General features: G+C 40.6%; 1 protein-coding gene across 2 annotated transcripts in view; it reads left to right on the top strand.

The window, feature by feature from the left end:
• The first annotated feature begins 348 nt into the window (after positions 1-348).
• Positions 349-22,462, top strand: part of prkcha (protein kinase C, eta, a) — a 30,664-nt gene continuing 8,550 nt past the window's right edge. The window contains exons 1-12 of one of the 2 annotated variants that reach the window (XM_070546752.1): positions 349-916; positions 5,927-5,990; positions 9,510-9,663; positions 9,738-9,772; positions 9,867-9,952; positions 11,129-11,258; positions 11,347-11,480; positions 11,573-11,710; positions 12,222-12,395; positions 13,361-13,515; positions 17,360-17,498; positions 19,902-20,090. In XM_070546752.1, the coding sequence (XP_070402853.1) occupies positions 566-916; positions 5,927-5,990; positions 9,510-9,663; positions 9,738-9,772; positions 9,867-9,952; positions 11,129-11,258; positions 11,347-11,480; positions 11,573-11,710; positions 12,222-12,395; positions 13,361-13,515; positions 17,360-17,498; positions 19,902-20,090 (1,749 nt within the window). In that variant the 5' untranslated portion in view covers positions 349-565. Of the gene's footprint in view, positions 917-5,926; positions 5,991-9,509; positions 9,664-9,737; positions 9,773-9,866; positions 9,953-11,125; positions 11,259-11,346; positions 11,481-11,572; positions 11,711-12,221; positions 12,396-13,360; positions 13,516-17,359; positions 17,499-19,901; positions 20,091-22,462 lie in introns of both variants that reach the window. The other variant, XM_070546751.1, reaches the window with a different exon arrangement.

The raw sequence follows: 22,462 nt of genomic DNA, 5'->3' as shown, positions 1-22,462 counted from the left end.
TCCTCATAGAGTACTGTTGATAGATTGTTAATATATCTGCCCATAGAAAGTTTTGCTTATCTTTTAATGAGGAATCCTAAAGGAAGAAAATAAAATAAAAAAATCTTTTGACATAAACATAGATGTCCTCATATGCACTTTTACAAAAACACCAGCAGGGCGCGGCGTTTCCCAAAAGAAGGCGCAACAGGTGAGCAGCAGGACACTTTCATTTGATGGAGTGAAGCATGCTGGGTAGTGCAGTACTCTCGTTAGAGAAACTCAACTACAACTGAAACCACGTGACAAACCAAACCCGTCAGTGTCAGGTTGACTGTTCTAGTGAGTCTAAATAATGCGGAACTTGAGCTTAATGCTCTGCATGGCAGCGCTGAAGCTTCCCATTTACTGAGAGTTGGTGGAACTGGTTTCCAGTAGATTGTGCGCGCTGGGAGGAAAGGTTCACGCCAGGATGACTAACAACGACAACACAGTTCGGTTTTTATAATGAAGTGGATGTGATTTAATAATATTTAATTTTTTTTAGCTTTTTTCCATTATTTTTACCAACGTAAGCTGATTAAAAATGAAGTTTAATGGATATCTGAAGCTCCGTATCGGGGAGGCTCTGGATCTGAAACCCACAACCTTCTCCACCCGCCACACTGTCATCTTCAACAAGGCTCCTCCAGCCCTGGACCCTTACATCATGGTGAAGGTGGACGACTTCAAAGTTGGACAGACGCACACCAAGCAGAAAACCAACATGCCCACGTACAACGAGGAGTTCTGCCTGAACGTCAACAACGGTAAACAGATCGAGCTGACGGTGTTCCACGACACTCCCATCGGTTATGATGACTTTGTGGCCAACTGCACCATCCAGTTCGTGGACCTGATCAAAACCTCCAACACGGGAGAGACCTTTGAGGGATGGGTGAGTGTCAGCAGAAACCTGTCAGCTGAAAATGTCCAAAACGTTTGGGAACCAACTGGAAAACAGGGACGAGTTCCCATTTTAAAGGGACCGGTGTTGTTATCCCACAGAGAGGAACCAGGGATGTAACCTGTTTTCTGTCTAGACAATGGTTGTGTCTGAACCAGCATCCTGGGATTTTAACCCTTTCTAGTCAGTAATCCCTAAAATATAATAATCTCCAACCTCACTTATCAGCAATTACTGATGGCCGTCATTCTGTACCGCAATTAGATTTAGAGATTTACAGATCTGACTTTTGTGACTTAAATTTAAGTTAAAAGTTTCTTCTACACATCACAAAATATTCCAGTAAATGCATTTCATCTGAATATTTAACCCATCCATTGCCTGAACCCATGGACGTAATTTTTTTGGGGGGGGGGATAGGGGGGACATATCCCCCCCCAATTTTTCCAAAGTCAAGTTTTGACCCCTGCACATTTTACCATCCAAAAACAGTATTACGCTATATTAAATGGACACTGGTTGAGCTCTAGGACCAAGCAGAAAACAACCATTTGTGTTGAAGCCTGTTTCCCATTAGAGCATACTGTAAAGATACCCCCCCCGCCCCCGTGTCCCCCCACTTCTAAAGTGAAAATTACGTCCATGCCTGAACCACTTTATTACAGACATGTCCAAAGTGTGGCGTGGCGGCCATTTGCGGCCCCCAGAGTAAATCAGTGCGACCATGGGTGTCGCACCTGTGGAGGATGTAGGTGTTTTACCCACATTCAAAACCATTCTGTCCCTCCGTGTTGCTCATTTAAACATGCACCTTTGCGCTCCAGTGTTACGTTCTTGTCGTTTTCCCCACCTGCTCCGCACCGCCCCTGTGGCAAAGGCCAGGTGTGATCATTACAAGCTTGCTCCTGGCTTCTTCAGTAGGGGATCTACAGCCACAGCAAAAGACGACACTTAAGTAAAAGTACAAAGGGGTATAAAATATTACTTAAGTAAAAGTGGAATTATCCAAGAATAAAGTAATAAGTATGCATTTACTTAAAGTAAAAAAAAAGTAAAAGTATTCAGCTAACTTTTTACTAGACATTGTGTGTAGAAGAGTACTGTCAGACTGGAGGGGAGGGGGCAGACTGCAAATTACAGTTACCTTTGGAACAAGGACAAGGGGATGTGCTGCCGCTCTCCACTGTACAGAAGGTGGGCTGGAGGGCAGACGAAATGAAATAAATCACCTTTGAAACGTTTTAGAAAATGTAGTGGAGTAGAAAGTACATATAGCTGCTTTAAAATGCTGTGGAGTAAAAATAAAAAATAAGCCTTAAGAAAATCTTTTCAGTAAAGTACAGATACAGAAAAATTGTACTTAAGTACAGTTACAAAGTACTTGTACTTTGTACTACCATTACCACATTTTTGTACACCCACCCCTGCATGTGCAGCTCAGAAGTTGCCTTTTGATGCAGAAGATACACGGTGAGGTATTTATTTTAAACAAGACCAGAGCATGGAGTTACTACAATAATCCAACTAAATAACTATAACTATATATATATATATATATATATATATATATATATATAGTTATATATATATAGTTATATATATATATATATATAGTTATATATATATATATATATATAGTTATATATATATAGTTATATATATATAGTTATATATATATATATATATATATATATATATATATATATATATATATATATATACATATATGTATATATGTATATGTTTAAAGAAAAAGAAAAACACATACGTTTAAAAATGGCTTCCACGTAAATTCAGTCAAATTAGTCATTCAAATGATCTCAAACATTTACATTTCTAGAATAATGACTTTTCTCCTCTCCAGCGGGCTGTTGGTGTCGATCTAACATTTTTATCCTCGTATTTAACTAAAGTACTTGCATTGAACTTTTCTTGATAAGCACAGATTAATAAAACGTGACCATTAACCCTTTAGGCCCTAGGCCTTTTTTTCTTTGGGCCCAGGCGCCTCCCAATTGGGGGCCTTTGGAGTTTCATGCCCCAAGCGTCAGTGATTGTTTGCATTCCCCGAGCACAGCTACAGCTACAATCAAAACCGTTTTGATTGTAAACAAGGCAATTTTTGGTCTTTGATACATTAAGATAAAATAATATTTGAACTTAATTTTAGAAGAGCTGCCCTGTGTGTAAGTGCTGACAGGATGGAGGTTGTGAGTTCAAATTCCATTTAGGAAATGTAGTCAATTGTTTTATTTATTCCAGGGGTCCTCAACTACATTTGCTCAAGGTTTTTTTTTCCCAGCAGACACCACTGAAGGTCACATGCTCTTCTAAAATAATTTTCAGATATCATTGTATCTTAATTTATTACAATTTAAAATGACCTTATTTCCCATCTGGGCTGTTTGATTGTGGTTTTAGTTGTGTTTGGAGAATGTGGACAGTTGTAGATGTTTGGGACATGAAACTGTAGAGGCCCCCAATTGGGGGGGGGGGGGGGGCGTTAGGGTTAAACAGGTTAAATAATTTTAACACTTTGTAAATCTAACAAAATTACATTTTCGTGGCCCGCGAGGACCATTGAGTTGACAGTTTTAGCCCTTTGTCTTGTAAGGTTTGGCCAAAGTGAGTATTTAATATTATTATATTGATTTTAAATGAGATGTTAAAACTTGAGCATTTAGCAAATCATCCCAACATGGAAGTTATAAATGATGTTATTCTATATTGTAATAAATTATTTCTGGTTGCAGACAGGAAGTGGCACAAGTGCACCTGATTGGTGGTGCCTCCACCTGATCTAAGCTGATCCACTAACTTGCACCTTTTCTCAGCTTGGAAACAGAACGAGTCCATCTCTCTGAGCTCTTTCAGGTCATTTCCTCCATCTTCTCGGGCCGCGCGCTCTCGCCAAGTACTGAACGTGTCTCACAGCTTCTGGCTTTGAAGCTTTGACAGTAATCAGTAGAAACCGGCCACACATGCAAGTTGTCAGCTATGCATCCAAATCTGCATAAGTCCATTTATTTTATCACTATTTCTGAGACTAAATTGATGCTTCAGTCTCTCTCGTCTCTGGAAACTAAAGCTTCTCCCTTCAGACTGGAGTTTCTCCTTTCTGACTTACTTTCTCCCCTCCAGGACTTCGAAGGTGTTGATCAATGTCACCCAAACATGTTCAGGCCTGGACATGAAGCCGCTTTTTTTTTTTTTTTTTTTTTTTGCCATGTACCACCTCACTGTCATCGCACACAAATAATGAATATTTTTGGACATTTTTCACTTCCTGTCAGTCATCCTCTTTCAGTTAAAAGCTGCTTTGCATTTCGCTGCAGAAGAATTTGGTGTTTTCTTGAGTGCATCTTAACATTTTACCATTAATTGCGTTTGACGTGAGTGTCTTGCAGCCTGATGCTGCAACAGATGGCAAAAAAAAAAAAATAAATAAACAAAACAAAAAAAAAACACCAAAGACGGCTTCATGCACTCAAGACCCCAAGCTTTGTGAGGAAGTGGTATGAAAGTGGAACTTGGCCTGCAGCTCTCTCTGCGATGTTATCCGTTAGATCTGAACTACTAAGGACTTTTTTTTTCTTTCTGAATCTTTGTTGTGCAGAAGTAGTGCTGCGCTGGTTCCTTGCCTACATCACACACAGGCCTCCACACGCCCACACGGCTGTTTATCACACTGTTCCCACTAGCTGATCCGTGCTCTGTCCGTCAGCAGACTCATTTTCTCTTGGCTCTTATCCAGCTGCTCGTCTTCCTCACTGACTTTTAGGTGTTTGTGCTCAGAGTTGAGCTCGCAGATTCAGTTTGATCACCTGGGGCGTCTTGTCTAGTGAGCCGTGACGTCGCCTTTTGCAACTTGTCTCCGAAACTAACTCAATTTCTATTTTGATCTGGATGACACACTCATGATATTTAGGGCAGCTTCCTTTGCCTCCTACTCGCCGCCGACTCTGCATGATGATGCTTCGCTTTATTTTCTGCTGTGTGCGAAGTAAACTATCTGTGAACACATGCAAAAGCAATGCAGACTTAAGAAAATAAAAGTTGGTTCAAATTAAACCCTTTTCCAACTCTCCCATCATCCTGCGTTGGAGCTAAAGCGCTCCTCTCTGCTGCAGCATCAAACGTTCACAAGAAGGACGCTCCTGATAAGATCTGCTTTTTTCTCTTTTACAGAAACTCACAGACTATATAAATAAAATTAAAGTAATAAATCAGCTGAATTGGGGCCCTTCTTTGCTGCTAAGTCTAAAATCCAGAGATTTAACAGTCTGAACGTTGCTCTCTTTTGCAGAAGGGTAACAAAACAAAGCATCTTGACAGCTTAAATGCTCAGGCAGGATGTTCTTGTAAGTGACTAAAACTGCGGTGCCAGAGTGAAACTGCCAAAGTTTAGCCGAAAAGGACGTCTCACGGTGGACATTTACAGTCTGGACTATAGACTGAGCCTGAAAACAAACAGGAAAAGGACACTTAAAGGCACTTTTTTCACTCTAATGCTATTTAAATATGTCTCAGTTTTGCCGTGTCAGCATTTTCCAGGAAGGGTGTATGAAACACAAATAGATCTTGGTTTTAAGCACACAGTGACCTAAGTTTCCACTCAGCCGTTTTCAGCAGGAAGTCGATTTTGTCTGACTGCCATTGAGTGTCCTTACTCCACTCTCATGCCGGGGATGATCAAAATAATAATGAGATCACTTCAGCCTACCCTTCCTGCCCAACTGGCTGCTCTGTCTACGTATTCAGATTCTTTAGACGTTGTGTGGAAGCAAAGGAATGAAAACTATGCAGTTATATTCACCTTCGGTGTCGTGGGAGTCTGAGACAAAGATCTCCGTTTTTAACCACTTAAATCCTGCCTTGTCCCAACTAATTTGACTATTAACTTACATTAAGTGCATTAATTATTGTTTATTTTGTCATGTTTCCTTCATGTTTCTCGTAGGTTTTAGACATGATTGTGCTTTATTGCTTGTGTTCCTCCAGATGGACTTGGAGCCGGAGGGAAAAGTCTACGTCATCATCACGCTCACCGGATCATTCACGGATGGTATGAACTCTGCTCCCTGGGGATGTTGTTGTTCTGCATGTGCACATGTCAATATTCAAGCTTTGTGACCTTTCGGGTGAAACTGCCAGCAAATCCAGCCATGTCTTGTCTTTCCAAAACACACAAATACATGCTTGATCCTGCAGGATGTGCAGAAGAACATGTGAATGCATGTTCGTGTGGGAACTAGTTCATTTTGCGTTTGTTCGTGTGTGCACAGATCATCTTTAGTCATCATGATCAGAATTTAGTATCTGATGAGGAAGTTCACTTACAGGTTAGTTAAGGAGAAGCTGGGCCTACAGACTGGAGATGGCATGTTAGTTGCACCATTCTTCTCCAATGTTTTAATATTATTAAACATCTTCTTCCTGTTTTACACATTACTTGCATTTTTATTATCTGCACAAATAATATCAGAAGAGATAATAGTCTTATCACAAGAACAACTCTGCAAAAGAACAACATTTATTATAGCCCCAATTTGTTTAGTTTTATTGTACTTAAAGTTACCATTTTAAGTTGAATGATCTGCTATTCTAACACAAGTTTATGAATAGTCAAAATTGAATTACTCCCAGCTTTCTTGTGTTGGTTAAAATCTGCAGAATCAGATTCCCACATATAAGAAAATGTAAAGTTTGAACATTTGTTTTAAGCTAGATGTTTCTAGTTTTGTGCCATTGTTCTGAAAATGAGCAAAATAGCAGCTGTGCTCCAGAAATAAGGGATGATTCAAAGGTTCATGTTACATAACTGCTGCCTAGAAGTCAGAAATTTCCAATTAAGCTTGTGTTTAGTACATTTCTTGGTAGAACACCAGGGTTGTAATTACTGGACAGAAACACCTACACCCTAACTACACCAACCTAAGAAGTGATGATCAGAAGGCCAACAAAAAGACTAGACATATGACAGCATAAACAGGGGTGCCTCTGAGGGGTGGCCAGGATGGGCCATGTCCACCCCTTTGCCCCCCCTCCCTTTAAAAAATCATCTATATTATAATACATTTTCCAATGAGTAAATTTATTTTAATAAAATGTTAATAAATAATGTCACTAATAATTTAAGTATATTTGTATGTCACAGAGACATTTAAAAAAAAGCATAAATCTCAATCGCTTTTGTGGATATTTGTGGACAGCAACAGGAAAATTACACTTTTCAAAAATTCTAAAACAATAAATAATGATAATAATAAAAATGCTGCAATCAATTTTGTCTTTTTCCTGAACTCATTAACTGCCAGCTGTTTTCTGATCAGAAAAGCCCTTCTTTGCCAGCGTTTTTCAATGTTTCACAGTTTTTTTCAAGAGTCACATAACGTTATGCACTATGATGATGTCAACACCAAAACTACCTAACAAAGAGTAGAGTCGTCTCTTACATCAGGAAGAATCCGCGTGTTTGGAACGTTATCCATTCTTTCATAATCCGTTGTCAAATTTTGATCAACAGAAGCTTTTCCAGTTCACACCTCACTTTCTTTTACAGCAGCGGCCCAAAACGATCTCCTAACACGTGGATTTTCTGCTTCCTGATCACGTGACGTGTGGTATACGCGGATGAAGATCGGCTTTAGAGCTGAGATGTTTGTTCTCACGGTGCGGGGGCTCGTTCCGATGCCCACACAGTAAAAAAATGCAAATGATGAATTTAGTCATCAGAACAAACATCTGAACAAACATCTCAGCTCTAAAGCCGATCTTCATCTGCGTATATCACACGTCACGTGATCAGGAAGCAGAAAATCCACGTGTTAGGAGATCGTTTTGGGCCGCTGCTGTAAAAGAAAGTGATGACTTTAGTCATCATTTGCATTGAACGGCTGGATTTAAAATGACAACTTTTGTCATCAATGGCAGTACTCTGGGGCTGTAGTAGTCTGTTTCCTGCATGTTTTAGATCATTAACACAGGTGATTTGTTTCATTTGGTGATCTATCACTCCTGTAGACACAAAGGAAGGCTGGGGAGACATTTCAGCTGTTAGATTAAGGCGTTAAGACGACGAACGCACAGCAAGAGGATAAGTTATGCTTTCAGTCCTACAAACAACACTAGGGGGTGCTAAAAGCAAGCCAAAACTGCCTAGTTCCCCTTTAATGAAAAAGAACAAAGGTAACCTTTCCTGCAGTTACCACATAGACCTGTTTGGTGTGCCACCCCAGAATTTTTCACTAGCCTGATCTGGGCCCCCCCATGAAAATGTTCTGGGGGCACCACTGAAGATAAACAAATGGGTTTGAGTTAAGGATCGGCCAACATATCTCTTTATTAGAGCCAATTTAAAACCAGGCACATCTACGGGCAGCCATGTCGCTGCTACCAAATATATTAAATTTTACATTTATTTTCATGAAAAACATCTGCTTGATAAATGCTCTAAAACATTATTGTCAACTGGTGTTTGTTTTTATTTACCTGTTAACTTTGGGTAAATGTTTGATTTTAATACAGGGCAAAAAAAATATTAAGATTCAACAGTTGGTTAAATTCAGTGTTCAAAAACAAATTAATGTTCAGAAATGTTGTGCATCAGCTATTATTACACATTTGAGAGGGCAAATAAGGCACAAAATACCGATATTAAGCATCCGTCTCTGTAGTTGTACGTCTCATATAATGCTTGCTGGTTTAGGTACGTGACCACAAGAGACAAGACACCTTTTGCAAAAAGACCTCTGACTCTAGATAGATCAGCGCTTCTTTTGTTCCTCATATAGTATGAAATATTTTGTCTGATTAAACTTGGCTGGATCTTCATTACAAGAAAAGAAGCAATCAGGTGTTCTATCGCCACCACAAAAAGAGGTCAGGCATGTCAGGAAATCGCTTTTATCGACATTTCGTCAGTGGTCAGATATGATTGCATCCATTTAGTAAAAAATATGATTATATCCCTTTGTTAATATTTAACATTCAGAATAAAAAAATTTTTAGGGGGGAAAAAATCACATGACAAAAAAACAAACACCAAAACTATGTATCAGGATGTCGTTGACGATCACTGAATTAAATTTACAACACAACATTCATCATTTTTTTTAAATAACTCATTTTAAATATAGCAGTCTTGGAACTTTTAATGCTTGGTTTCACACCCCTTTCATACCATTACAACCCATCTATCTGCTGTTTGCAGGGGCAGAGCGTGGGCTCTACACAAAGGTTTCCATAACACCAGTGTGGTTTTAAGCTCACATTTACACAGTGGTGAGCTCACACTTAGCAGAATGAATGTAAAACAAGTCGGGTAAACCATATAAATGTGCACAAAGTTCAAATGGCATGTATACTCCCTACTGTTTTACTTTTTATTTGTTTAAGTTCACATTTTCCACATTTTTCTTCTGCTGTTGTTCATTTTGGTGTTGATTTTTTAATGTTGTAATTCAGCTTGTTTGCTTCATAAATCATAAAACAAGTTAAATAAACTTTTATTATTTTGATGTAAACAACAGCAGAGCTGATAGTAAAATCTCTTGTTGTTGTTCTTCTCTCATTTTGTTTACAGATGATGCCTTATTGAAAGAAAACGGCCACAAGCAGTTCACCAGGACGCGGCAGGGCGCTGTGAGACGGAGGGTCCACCAAGTCAACGGACACAAGTTCATGTCCACGTACCTTCGCCAGTTCACCTTCTGTTTTCACTGCAAAGAGTTCATTTGGTGAGAAAGTCAAACCAGAAAATCCCTGCTGACTTGTTGATAAAACTGATCTTTTCTCATTCTCTCTGCTGCAGGGGTGCTTTTGGAAAACAGGGTTACCAGTGTCAAGGTGTGCAGTTCTCCTGTGTGTTCTCATTATGTGCTTTATGCTGCAGCCACCTGATCATAAAAGCAACCGCGGTGACATGCTTTCTTTTCTCCAGTGTGTACCTGTGTGGTTCATAAACGATGCCACGAGCTGGTTGTTACGGAGTGTCCGCGCATGAAGAAGAAATCAGCAAAAGAGCAGGTATCTGCAGCTAACACCTTGTTAGGGTTAGGGTTGCAACAGCAGGTTTTAGGTTCTCTCAAAAATAAAATCATCAGCATGTTTGGAAAATCTAATTTATTCAATCAATCAATCAATCAATCAAAGCTTTATTTACAAAGCGCCTTCCGCAACCCTGTCAGGAAGCCCAAAGCGCTGAACATGGTACAGTTGTAAGTAATTATACTGAATAAATCAACAATAAAAGAAATTCAAATTACAAAATACAAATTACAAAATACAAAATGGAAATAACAAGATAGATGAAACATTCCGGTAAAATACAAATGTGTGAAACACAATTGGATTGAGTGGATGGAGTGAGTGTACCAATGAAAACTGTGGAATGGATTCAACATAATAGAGGGCCATAATCAAACATGTTCTGGAAACGCCAAGCGGAGGAGGTGTGTTTTTAGGTGATTCTTAAAGACTGGCAGAGAAGGGGACAGCCTAACTGAGGGTGGCAACTGGTTCCAGAGTAACGGTACTAGGACTGAGAAAGCCCGGTCCCCACGGGTACGACACCTAGACCGAGGGACAGCGAGCAGGCCTTGGTCAGAGGAGCGCAGAGCGCGTGATGGGGAATGTCTGTTCAGGAGTGTGGCCAGATAGGGGGAGCACCACCCTGGAAGAAATGATAAACAAAGACGAGTATTTTGAATTGTGAGCGATAGGAAATCGGAAGCCAGTGCAGGGAGGCCAGAACTGGACTGATGTGGTCCCGTTTCCTGGTCCCAGTCAGGAACCTGGCAGCGCTGTTCTGCACAACCTGTAGGCGACGCAGTGTTGACTGACACTATTTTACCACGTTGGTTATTTTCTTCTAGTTCAGGAAGTGCAGGAATACCAGCCCCCCTGAGACACACACACACACACCTGCAGTGATCAGTAGACCCAACAGCTTCCTGTTTCAGAATGAGTCTACCACTGAACCGGCCCGCGTGCATCTTTAAACACATCCATCCATATTTACTCATTTTTGCATTTCAGCATTCTGCTTTTCTTTATTTCGCCAGAACAGCACAAATTTTCCTTCCTCTGGAAAGTTCCAAGCAAGCACAGCAACTAATAAAAATAAAAGTCACACTTAAAATAAAAACAAAATGTGTTCATTTTTATGCATCATAATTCAGATTGCGTGTCTAATTCCAGCAGCCTGCAACCCAGGGCTTCAGCATCAACATCCCTCACAAGTTCAACATCCACAGCTACAAGTCGCCCACCTTCTGCGATCACTGCGGCTCGCTGCTGTGGGGGATCGTCAGGCAGGGGCTGCACTGCAAGAGTAAGGACCGCATCAAAACATGCTTCCCAAAATCTGCATCAGATCAGCTCTGTTTTTAGGCTGCATTTGTCTGGTTTGTTTTTTGCAGTTTGTAAAATCAACGTTCACATCCGCTGCAAAGACAACATCGCTCCCAACTGTGGGGTCAACAGTGTGGAGCTGGCCAATAAGCTCAAAGAGATGGGTCTGCAGGCTGGAGGGCTTTCCAAACGAAACACGATGGTATGAACGATTCATTTCTCCCCCCACAGACTGAGGTAATTGTTGCTTCAGTGTGATTTTTAAACGCAATAATGTTTTTGGTGAATTTGCAGGTGAAGAGTTCAGAGCCGAGGACAAAGTCCTCGGAGAGGAGGGAGAGTACATGCTCGGAAACTCGACAGCAGATCCCTCGTATGGGAATTTCAGACTTTACATTTCTTCAAGTACTTGGAAAAGGCAGCTTTGGCAAGGTGGGAATGACCAATGAGGACAGATTAGTTGGTTTCATGGCTAGTGGGAAAAGTGGAATTTAGACTAGCTGCAATTCTCTAAAAAATGTAAAGAAAATACAAAAATTTGGGGGAACAAATAAAACGTTACATTGTTTTCCGTATCAATGCATTTGCAGAGGGTAGACTAGAGCCTGTGTGCAAAATCTTCTCCCAATACTCACTGACCTGGTAAATATTTTTGAGCCTATTTCTCACAATTTATTTTCATACAGCTGTATTAATTCATTGATTTAATCAGATGCTGCATCCAGAAACTAACAGGCTTTTATCACCACCAGTTCTAATTGAAGCGATCAGTTTTTTATGGAGCCAGAAATAAAACAGATTTGATGCACTGTCTATTATCTCTAAGTGAGAGATAAAATAATCATTATAAAAGTGCAATTAACCCAAAAAGTTGAACTTTGAAAGCTACAGGATTAAACAGCTGGTTCAGCTGAGTAACGCCGCCTGCATGTTTTGTGTGCAGGTGATGCTGGCGAGACTTAACGGCAAAGACCGCGTTTTTGCCATCAAGGTTTTGAAGAAGGACATCATTTTGCAGGACGATGACGTCGAGTGCACCATGACTGAGAAGCGGGTGCTCTCACTGGCGCGTCTGCACCCCTACCTCACAGAGCTTTACTGCTGTTTCCAGACACCGGTCAGTACTACTCAACTAAAGGGGCGGTTTCTGTTTTCTTCTCACTTTATTTACATTTTTTTATCTTCTTTGCACATAGATCTGTGTAACTGATATATTTTTGATACTTCCTCAGCCAAAGCTGGTAACATTGTGACTTGCAGAATTAGAAAACAGTGAACAACAATAACTCTTCCCTGTTTGAAGATGTTTAAAATCTGGAAAACTATTTAATATTAGACATTTAATCATTTCTGCACATATATTTATAATTAACATTATGTGCATGTGTAATGAATGCTAATAGTGTAAAAGAAACCCACAGCAGGGATGTTTTGTGTTCCTGCAGTGGAGCTGAAGCATGTAGTTCCTCAGTTGCCCAGCAGGTAGCAGCAGATTCTCAGTCTTGTGTGCGAGATTGAGAAGAAAGAGTAAAACACCTCCTGATTGGTTGTTCTCACCAACTCTCCACAGTTTTATTCTTATCAGTGGTTCATCACCACGTTTTCTTGTTAAAATTGTAACAAAAGTGTGAAATTCTCTTTTTTTAAATAGTTTTGGTAACTGTGTTCAGAGGAGTAAACAAGAGCTGTTTAGCCTGTTGTGTAGGGGGTAGGTGATTGTTTTGTTTTACAGTTAAACAATAAGGTTTTGCCTTTAATCCAACTTTTTTGCCTGTTGTGTTTATTTTTTTAAGCTTTCAACTAATTTATATACAAACACAAAACCCCCAGCATCAGCGTTGATAGATAATTTTAATAGAAATGTACAAAACAATCCTTTCATATTGCAGGATGTCTTCATTTTAATGCATCTTGTTTTTAAAATCACTTTTTGATGTTTACGTGTAATGACGCAAAGAAGCGTCCTTTTGGCTGCACTGAAATCAGTAACTTCTTTCTGTTCATGGTCACAGCTTATTTTTCACCTCAGCCGTGGTCTGAGTTCACCAAGTGTTATATGTCATCTTCTGATTCAAACATCAGGACCGACTCTTCTTCGTGATGGAGTTCGTTAATGGCGGAGATCTCATGTTCCACATCCAGAAGTCCAGGAAATTCGAAGAGGGCAGGGCGCGCTTCTACACGGCGGAGATCACTTCTGCTCTCATGTTCCTCCACAGCAAAGGCGTCATATACAGGTCTGGACCAAACACACACACACACACACACACACACGCACGCACGCACGCACGCACGCACGCACGCACGCACACACACACACACACACACACACACACACACACACACACACAATAAAGTTAGTGTGAATTATAAATATTATTGTACTTTCTTCTAAAAAGGATCCTCTTGATCGCCCTCAAGCCGAGGGAAGTACAAACCAACCAATGCAGACGGTGTCATAATGTTTTGGTTCTTTGTGAGTTGGGTCTGATTGTTCAGTTAGTCGATGCTTTAATTGGATGGATTTCTCCAATTCAATTTCCGAGTTGTGTTCCTTTTGATGGGCTGAAATGTGGGAGGACGCCCTCCCTGCAGGGACACACACACACAGTATGGTTTCTGCCAGTCTGCGCTTGTCAAAACGAACGGCTATGACCTCAGCTGCTCTCACAACTTTCACTGGAGAAGGAGCATTACAGAGTTGCACAAACGGGGAAAACAAAGTGTTTCGTCAGACCTTCAATAACATGAACGTTCCTGCAAATGGATGAAATTCAGGAGTGTTGAAAGGGCACATGTCCTGCCCAGCAAGGGTCATGTTAGGAGCATGATGTGAAATCTACAGCTATAAACATTTTAAAGCTAACCACTGATGTGCACTAGATCCCAGCTTAAACAATGTTCTGTTAACAGATGAGAAATGTTTTATTTTTTACTAAAAATGAGCTAAATCACTATCTGCTCCCAGCTTTAAGGGTTGAATATGAAACAATTCAATAAAAAATGTCTTTTTCCCCTTTAATAAATAGCTCTACATTTAAAAATATAATCCCTCCACGGGGCATTTAGAGATGTGCAGAATGAAGGTACAGTGTTTCCTTTAAAAGCTATTTTTTGATTATTTTTTTAATAAAAACGGGCACGACACTGGGTTGATGTTTCCATCTACCAGCCACTAGAGGGCACCATTGCAGCTTGCTAAATATGGTAAACAGTCCGCTTGGCATAGCGAGGCTGGAACTGTGGAAATTGGCAGACTCTGCGAGTCAAGCAGCCGCTTCTGAGCCCAGAAGAAGTTATTCTTCTCAGAAGAGGAGCTACCATAAAAGCTCTAAAACCAGAGTGAGTTCAGGTGAAGCCTACAACAGACGGCTGGAAATCTTGTTCTGTTGTTGCATTTACAACCTCCACACACTAGATGTCACTTTGGTGTTTATGTTCCGTTTTCCAACTTTAAAGTAGCTGTCCGTATTTTTTCTTTTATCTGGGATGGCGCCATCTAGTGTCTGACAAGTGTACCACATCATGACCTACTTTCATTTCTGCATTTAAGGCCAAAAGCAACGCCTCTTTTCGTGAATGTTCTCCTCTAGCTGTCAAAACATGTTGTTTTGCAATCATTATGCTCACGTTATGTTGTGTATTCATATATTTATGTTTTAAAGACTTACTTATGCGTGAGAAAGGTCGCCAACCTTCATCAACTGAGGTACATCCTTAAACGCTTGAGCACACTTTGTGAATGACGTCTGTACGTAAGCGGTTGTCTAACGCTATTGGTTAGTGCTGACCGACACTCGGTTCATATTGCGTTGAGCTCTGTGGGATGGGGGCGTGCGTATTTCCTACAATACATCACACTACATGAAAAGACAATCACTTTTATGTGTCTCTGAAAAATGATACAGAATTCCTGAAAGGGACCACGCCAGATAGCAGCTTTAAGGCACGGTGGAGGGAGAGTCATGGTTTGAAGCTGCTTTCTTTTCTGAATAAATGGGTGTTTTGATCAATTTAAAGAGAATTTATGTTTAAATTATGTGGTAATTTCAAATAGCGGTCATCAGTCGGGTGATGGTTAATGCAACAAGACTAAACTAGAACAAAAAATGATCTTAGCTACAAAAGAGTTCAGATCTCAACTCCATTTAGATGGTGTAAGATGACTGAATTAATAACGAAAAAAGAAAAGGATGACGCTGATTTAATTCTCTTAAGAACCGAAGTCCAACCATGGTTACCAAGATCCAATGCTGATGGCGTTTTTTTTTCCCATTACTGCTTAGATTGCTCAATAAAACACTGAAAGGATGATTTATGCTTTACTGGTCTAGTCTACTGGTTATGATAGTGACAAAGGTGAGAATCAGCCTACATAATAAAAGCTCAAATAGCATTTTTAATTCTTTGAAATGTAACTTTAAAAGATGTGGATTTATATATGAAGCATGAATATTAAGAGGACGTATCGGTACCTTTAGGATTTGGGCGTTTTCCCTCCATCTCTGCCTCATAAATCATTGTTTATCCTACTTTTAGACCGTTTGTGACACCGTGTGCCCTCAGGAGGCTGCATGGCTCCCTGCCAGTGCGTGATGATAGGGACCATCATGTGAGCTAACAGTAAACTCTCAGCTATATTTAGCTCATGTGTCCTTTGACAGCCTGCGTGAATGTAATGCCACTGCAGTTTACTGAGCCAAAGCTGTCCATTTCACCGTGATTTGGTGTTGGAATAATAAAAGTTGTGGCCATGGTTTATGTGTTCCTGCGATGTCACATAGTGTCCTTGCTTCCTGATCTCAGAAAGACATCTGGGGGGGAAATGAGGTGAAGAAATCAGACTTTTGATTCACTTTACTGGAGAAGTCGTTAGGTTGAGTCAACAGATCTGCAGCTGCTTCACAAAATCTCTTTTTGATGCATTTTTAAAAGAATTAATTACAAAATAGATTTTAAAAATTCGACATCTAGTCATGTAAATAAAACAGCTTGTCTGTGTAGAGATATAGATAAAAACAGATCTACATAAAAAAACATAGATCTAACATCTGTCCATCTTTCTGCGTCACAGCATTTGTCATCATTTCCTCTTTTTGGAAATTTGCACATGAGTGTCGTTTGTCTGGTGGTGATTCAGAGCCTGAAAAATAATGTCAGAGCTCAGTCTGTTTGCTTTTCACCCAAAGTGTTCAAGTGACCCAGTTCACAGGTTCACATAGACGAAGGCTCAAAGTCGAACTTTGAGATCTAACGAGGCTGTTTGATTAATGTTTAGAGCATCTTCATATTCAAAGTGGGATAGAAGATCGTATTAAAGCAGCTCATGCTGAACATATTCACTCTGAAAGAGTTGCAGAAATTGACCTAAAGGATAAAATGCCCTGCTGAGCAGCATCTTGATCTAGTTGCATTCGTTCCGTTAAACATCTGATAAGAGTGCCTTCTGTTTCGGGGGGGACTAAAATCTGAGCTGTTTGTGTTGATTGGTTGATTAAACCCACCGTGGTCCATAAAACCCGAGAGTTACACAATCAGCTCAAAGTGGAGAACAATAAACCAGATGAATCCACCCAAACCGATGCTCAATCAGCTGTTGGGTCTTCCTGATTCGCAAAACTTGAAACAGGAAATCTTTAAATCCAAACACATCGATTAAGCTTTCCATTATTTCATCAGCCCGTGTTGCAATTCATCCTCGGCCTTGCGTCAGGTCAAGTCTTCTCAGTTGTGACCTTTGCATGAATCTGGGTCACCTGATCTCAGATCAGAGCTTAACTCCAGACCCAACACTCAGCAGCTTTAATCTCCCTGTCAGATGACAAAGTACTGGCCAACACGAGCACAAAGCAGCACCAAATAAACACACCATTTTTTGTTTACTATTGTCGTGAAGGCTTGAATTTCTGTTCCTTGTGGAAACAAGGGTGTGTGTGTGTGTGTTTTGTATTCGATGTGTCCCAAAGGTAAAACCAGTTGTGTAACGGCTGCATAAATGTTCTTGTCCCCAAAAGCACCACAAATTTACACGATCATGAGATATAACTAGGATCTAATCATTTGGTTCTTTCTGACTTTCAGGGACCTAAAACTGGACAACGTCCTTCTGGACAAAGACGGTCACTGTAAGCTGGCAGACTTCGGCATGTGCAAGGAAGGAATACGTGACGGTGCGGTAACCGGAACGTTCTGTGGGACCCCGGATTATATTGCCCCAGAGGTCAGTTCCAGGGGCGCCTCCAGAAATTTTTGAGAAGTGTGGCCAGACAGAAAATTTTGTGCTGGCACATGTAATTGGTCCTTACATTGCTCCTTTTTATTTAAAAAAAAAACAAAAAACATTATGTATCCAAAACACTTAACTCAAATTTGATAAACACTAACATTTCAGAAAAATAAATTTTGTATATATATATAAACTCACCTGATGCTGTCTTCACAAAAAACTATGGAGATATAAACTTTTTTTAAATGGTGAGCAGCAGAAACAAATATCTGATTATTATTTTATTCATTAATTTTAAAATTTTATGTTGTGTTTTATATTTATGTCTTGAATAAATAAGATGCATTTATGGTTTTGGTCTTTTCGGGGGGGGGGGGGGGGGGCAGCATTTTCCTGGCCACCCCTTGGGGGCACCACTGGTTAGTTCACACAGCAACGTGTTTGGTGATAAGACACAGATGCAGGTTTGGCTCAGGCTCTCTTGACAGCAGCATCTTGCTGAAATATAAAGCTCCTCCATGGCTCGAGGCCTGGAGCACTTTAGGTTGCTTTTTGATTGTCTGCATCCATTTTTTATTTTGTCTTGAGTGATTTTATGGTCCTCTCAGAATGAAACTTCTATTGGAGAGTTTGCCTGTGGCGTGATGCTCTGTGCTTTACTCAAACACAAATGGACTCTACTGTAGTCATAAAACATCTCAAAAAGGCTAATTATACTGTAGATAAAATTTGTCCTCAAATACCATTCTAGTCACCCATGGTCAAAATACTTGAACAAATGAATTTTAATCTATTTTATTATTCATAATAATTCTCAAGAATACTAGAAATTATTTTAAATAACCAAATCAGGACAGTTATGCTGGCAGCTGGCTGAAAATGTCGCAGAACTATATTTTGCACACAAATGCACTATAAACCCGAATAAGTTACCATAACGCAAACATTTTAACAAATTTCTCACACAGACACACACACACACACACACACAAAGCAAAACTCAATATTTAATAGCCTCTGTCGTCATTGCTTCAAGTGCAAAATGTCAAAAACACTGACATCGTTCCACTCAAGCATTCAAAGCAAAAACATAAAAAAATTGAAGATGATTGCCTCAAATACACCAAGAAGCACATACATAAAAGACAAAATTATAAACATGCTGAGCAGAAGTTTCTTGGCCTTTTGTTTATACACAAACTGGAGTATGTATATATATATATATATATATAAATATATATATATATAAATATATATATATAAATATATATAGAGAGAGAGAGAGAGAGAGAGAGAGAGAGAGAGAGAGAGAGAGAGAGAGAGAGAGAGAGAGAGAGAGAGAGAGAGAGAGAGAGAGAGAGAGAGAGAGAGAGAGAGAGAGAGAGAGAGAGAGAGAGAGAGAGAGAGATTTCCAGTTAAGTTGTTTAAGTTATGCTTAATTCACACACACACACAGTTCAGTTTCAGTTTAATTGAAAAGTTTGAGTTAAGTATAGTTAAGTAAATCTGGTAAAACTTTACAAGAAGAGTCCCTTTATTAACATTACTTAGTTTATTGATGCTTGACAATGTACTATTAAATAAAGTATTAACAACTGCTTAACCATAATATGTAATGCATTACTAAGCAGACCCCCCCCCCCAGGACACTTAATAGTTTACAATAACGGCAATGTTAATGAAGGGACCCTTATTGTAAAATATTACCGAAAGTGTTAATCTAACTCAACACGTTTCAGTTTGAAAAAATTGTTTAGAAATATTGAGTTTCACCTACTGTGACCATTTGATTATTTTAAAGAAATTCTGGTTTACAGTGTGCTAAACATCTAAACACCACATAATTAATTATTGTGTTTTGCATTTTCAGCCTTCTGGAGATATTTGGTGTGTTCTTACTGTGTCTAGTTTCTAATTCCATTTTTGGTTCTTTTTTAAAACACTGGAAAGGTGAGTGGAGAGCGAGCCGCAGAGGGCCCTCTGCGGCTCGCTCTCCACTCACCTTTCCTGTGTTAAAAAAAAAAAAAGAACCAAAAATGGAAGCCTTCTGGACACCAAGATGTTTATGATGCAGCAGACAGATTCTCCATCAGGCTCCTCCGTAAAAATAACGTGTTAGTTCAGCTTGTAAACTCGAGTATTTACTCGAGAAGACCTGATTTACTCATCAACATGGATATTCAGAGTCCTGTTTGTTTTCCATTTGAGGGCTTTAATATGTCCTCATGTCTGAGTGTCTGGATTTATGAAAGGCTTCTTTAGAAAATTCCAGGTTGTGGCAGAGCACTAATCCGACATTTGCTAAAGCTCACACTTTGGATTTGTTTGCTGGTGAGTCTTTAATGATTTTGATATTGTAATGGTTAACCTCATACGCACAATGTGACGTCCCCGCAGATCCTGCAGGAGATGATGTACGGCGCCTCCGTCGATTGGTGGGCGCTTGGGGTGCTGCTGTACGAGATGCTGTCGGGACACGCCCCCTTCGAGGCAGAGAACGAAGACGACTTGTTCGAGTCCATCCTCAATGAAGACATCGTTTACGCGTCATGGCTCAGCACGGAGGCCGTGGACATTCTCAAAGCGGTGAGTCCGCCCGTGCTCAGTTTGCTGAAACACAAACGGGAAATGGAGCCGGAAGAACGGCAGAAAATGCAGCTCTCTTTTGGCAGAGAGATGCTTCCCTCAGATCAGCTTATTACTAAACAACAAAATGTCTGGGAGTCTTATCTTTAAAACTAAAATGATGCTTGAAAGAACGCTGACCTCGAGGTCCGTCCTGCAGAGCTGGACGGGATGTAACGAGGTTCAGATCGGTTTTATAGATTTCTGGATCAGCATTTGTCCATCACACAGAATAACTTGTAACTGCAGGAAGTCCACCAGCCAGCTGTTTGGCCCGGGCCTTTTGCATAACTATAGTAAGCCGAGATTCACTGGCCAGTTACAGTCCAAAAGCTATAAATACCAACCTCCCCCCCCTCCCCTCTGTGCACACTGTTCATCTTGTTGTCCTAACATGCTGCAGGAGGCATCAGGCCAAACTCCCAGCTGATGTGCCATTAGTGCCGTGTCATGGTGTGAGTGGATTATAAGCTGCAGTTCTATTTTTACTGAAGGCTCGTCCTCTTTGGTTCTGTAAGCAACTTCATGGAGACCAGTAATCCTTAAGTTTGGGGTTTTGTGAGCTAAACTGATTCTGGAGTAAATTTATTCAGTATTTACTGTATTCTGATGGTTTATGTAGAGCTGTTCTGTGTTTTTTTTTATTATATATATTTTTTTAAATAATCCTGAGGTTTTGCCCAAATAAAAACATCCAAACACGTCGTCTTTTCTGCTGCGGTAGGGGAGACCAGCTTTTTCCATTTGTGGTTCTGCTGACACGGCAGGTCCGGTTCTGAGGATGGCACAGCTGACATGTAGACTTGGAAAAAAGGCATCAGCTGGAGTGGAATTTAGTATTATATGTGGTCTGAGTTTCTCAGAACTGACTGACCCTTTCTAGTCTGGTTTTCACTTATTCATTATGGATGTTAGATGTAGAGGGTAATTATTGTATGTATTTGGGTGCTTTTAAAGCTTAATATACTACTCTACACTTTGACCAATGTGATGTGAATTTCCATATAAATATGGAAATCCTGTCTGATTGGTCTGTAATGTTTAACCAGAAGATTTAGAATTCTTTGTTTATTCAGGGATTGTAGAACACTTCGTATTAATTCAAGAAGAGAGTCAGGTTTATAAAAAAGTAAGAATTTATTTTCCAAACAATTGAAAACACAACAAGTTAACTAATATTACCGTGATGGATGGCTCTAGGAGGGTGGATTGTGATATCCATCCATCACTCCATCCATCCATTTTCATCTGCTTATCCAGAGTTGGGTCGCGGGGGCAGCAGCCTAAAGGTTGGTTTATGCTTGACACATCCGCGAGGTCCGCACGGCTCCGCGCGGCGAAATTGCGTCATTTTAACAACAACGCCCCTCCACCGCGCCTCCGTACGGCCCAAAATTTCCGCACCGCGCACCTAGGAAATTTTGTAACCACGCGGACGGTCGGACGCGAAAAAACATGGCGGACCGGCAAGAATTAGTATGGCAGAGGTTCGTAAATACAGACATTTGTAGGATTCAGCTCTCAAAGATCACCACAATCAACATGTTGTTAATAATTCTTGGAGAGAAATAGCTCGCACTGTCGGAAAAGATGAGGATGTTGTTAAAAAATGCTGGAATGCCATGTTGTAAACAGTACTACTACTTCTACTATGGTGTAGTGTTGGATGCATGCCGTAGAGCTCCATGTTGCCCTGCTCAGTTTGAGAGAATATTGGCTCATCGCAGAGACAAGCCGCATGAACCATAAATGCTGCAAGTTGTGAAGCGCGTTCCAGCCGCGAGCCGCATCACCAAGCGGAAAGTGAATGCGTCAAGCATAAACCAAGCTTTAGGCGAGAGGCCCAGACTTCCCTCTCCCCAGCCACTTGGGCCAGCTCCTCCGGGGGAATCCCAAGGCGTTCCCTGGCCAGGTGAGGGACATAGTCCCTCCAACGTGTCCTGGATCTACCTTTAGGTGTCCTTCCGGTTGGATGTGCCCGGAAAACCTCACCAGGGAGGTGTCCAGGAGGCATCCTGACCAGATGCCCGAGCCACCTCAACTGGCTCCTCTCGATGTGGAGGAGCAGCGGGTCTACTCCGAGCCCCTCCCGGATGACCGAGCTTCTCACCCTATCTCTAAGGGAGAGCCCAGCCACTCTCAGAAGAAAACTCATTTCCGCCGCTTGTATCCGCAATCTCGTTCTTTCGGTCACTACCCAAAGCTCATGACCATAGGTGAGGGTAGATCGACCGGTAAATCGAGAGCTTCGCCTTCTGACTCAGCTCTCTCTTCATCAGGACAGACCGGTACAACGCCCGCATCACTGCAGATGCAGCACCAATCCGCCTATC

Source organism: Nothobranchius furzeri, chromosome 18, assembly GCF_043380555.1.
Source record: "Nothobranchius furzeri strain GRZ-AD chromosome 18, NfurGRZ-RIMD1, whole genome shotgun sequence".
Taxonomy (NCBI): domain Eukaryota; kingdom Metazoa; phylum Chordata; class Actinopteri; order Cyprinodontiformes; family Nothobranchiidae; genus Nothobranchius; species Nothobranchius furzeri.
The sequence above is the reverse complement of the archived record's forward strand: the minus strand, read 5'-3'. Positions and strand labels throughout refer to the sequence as shown.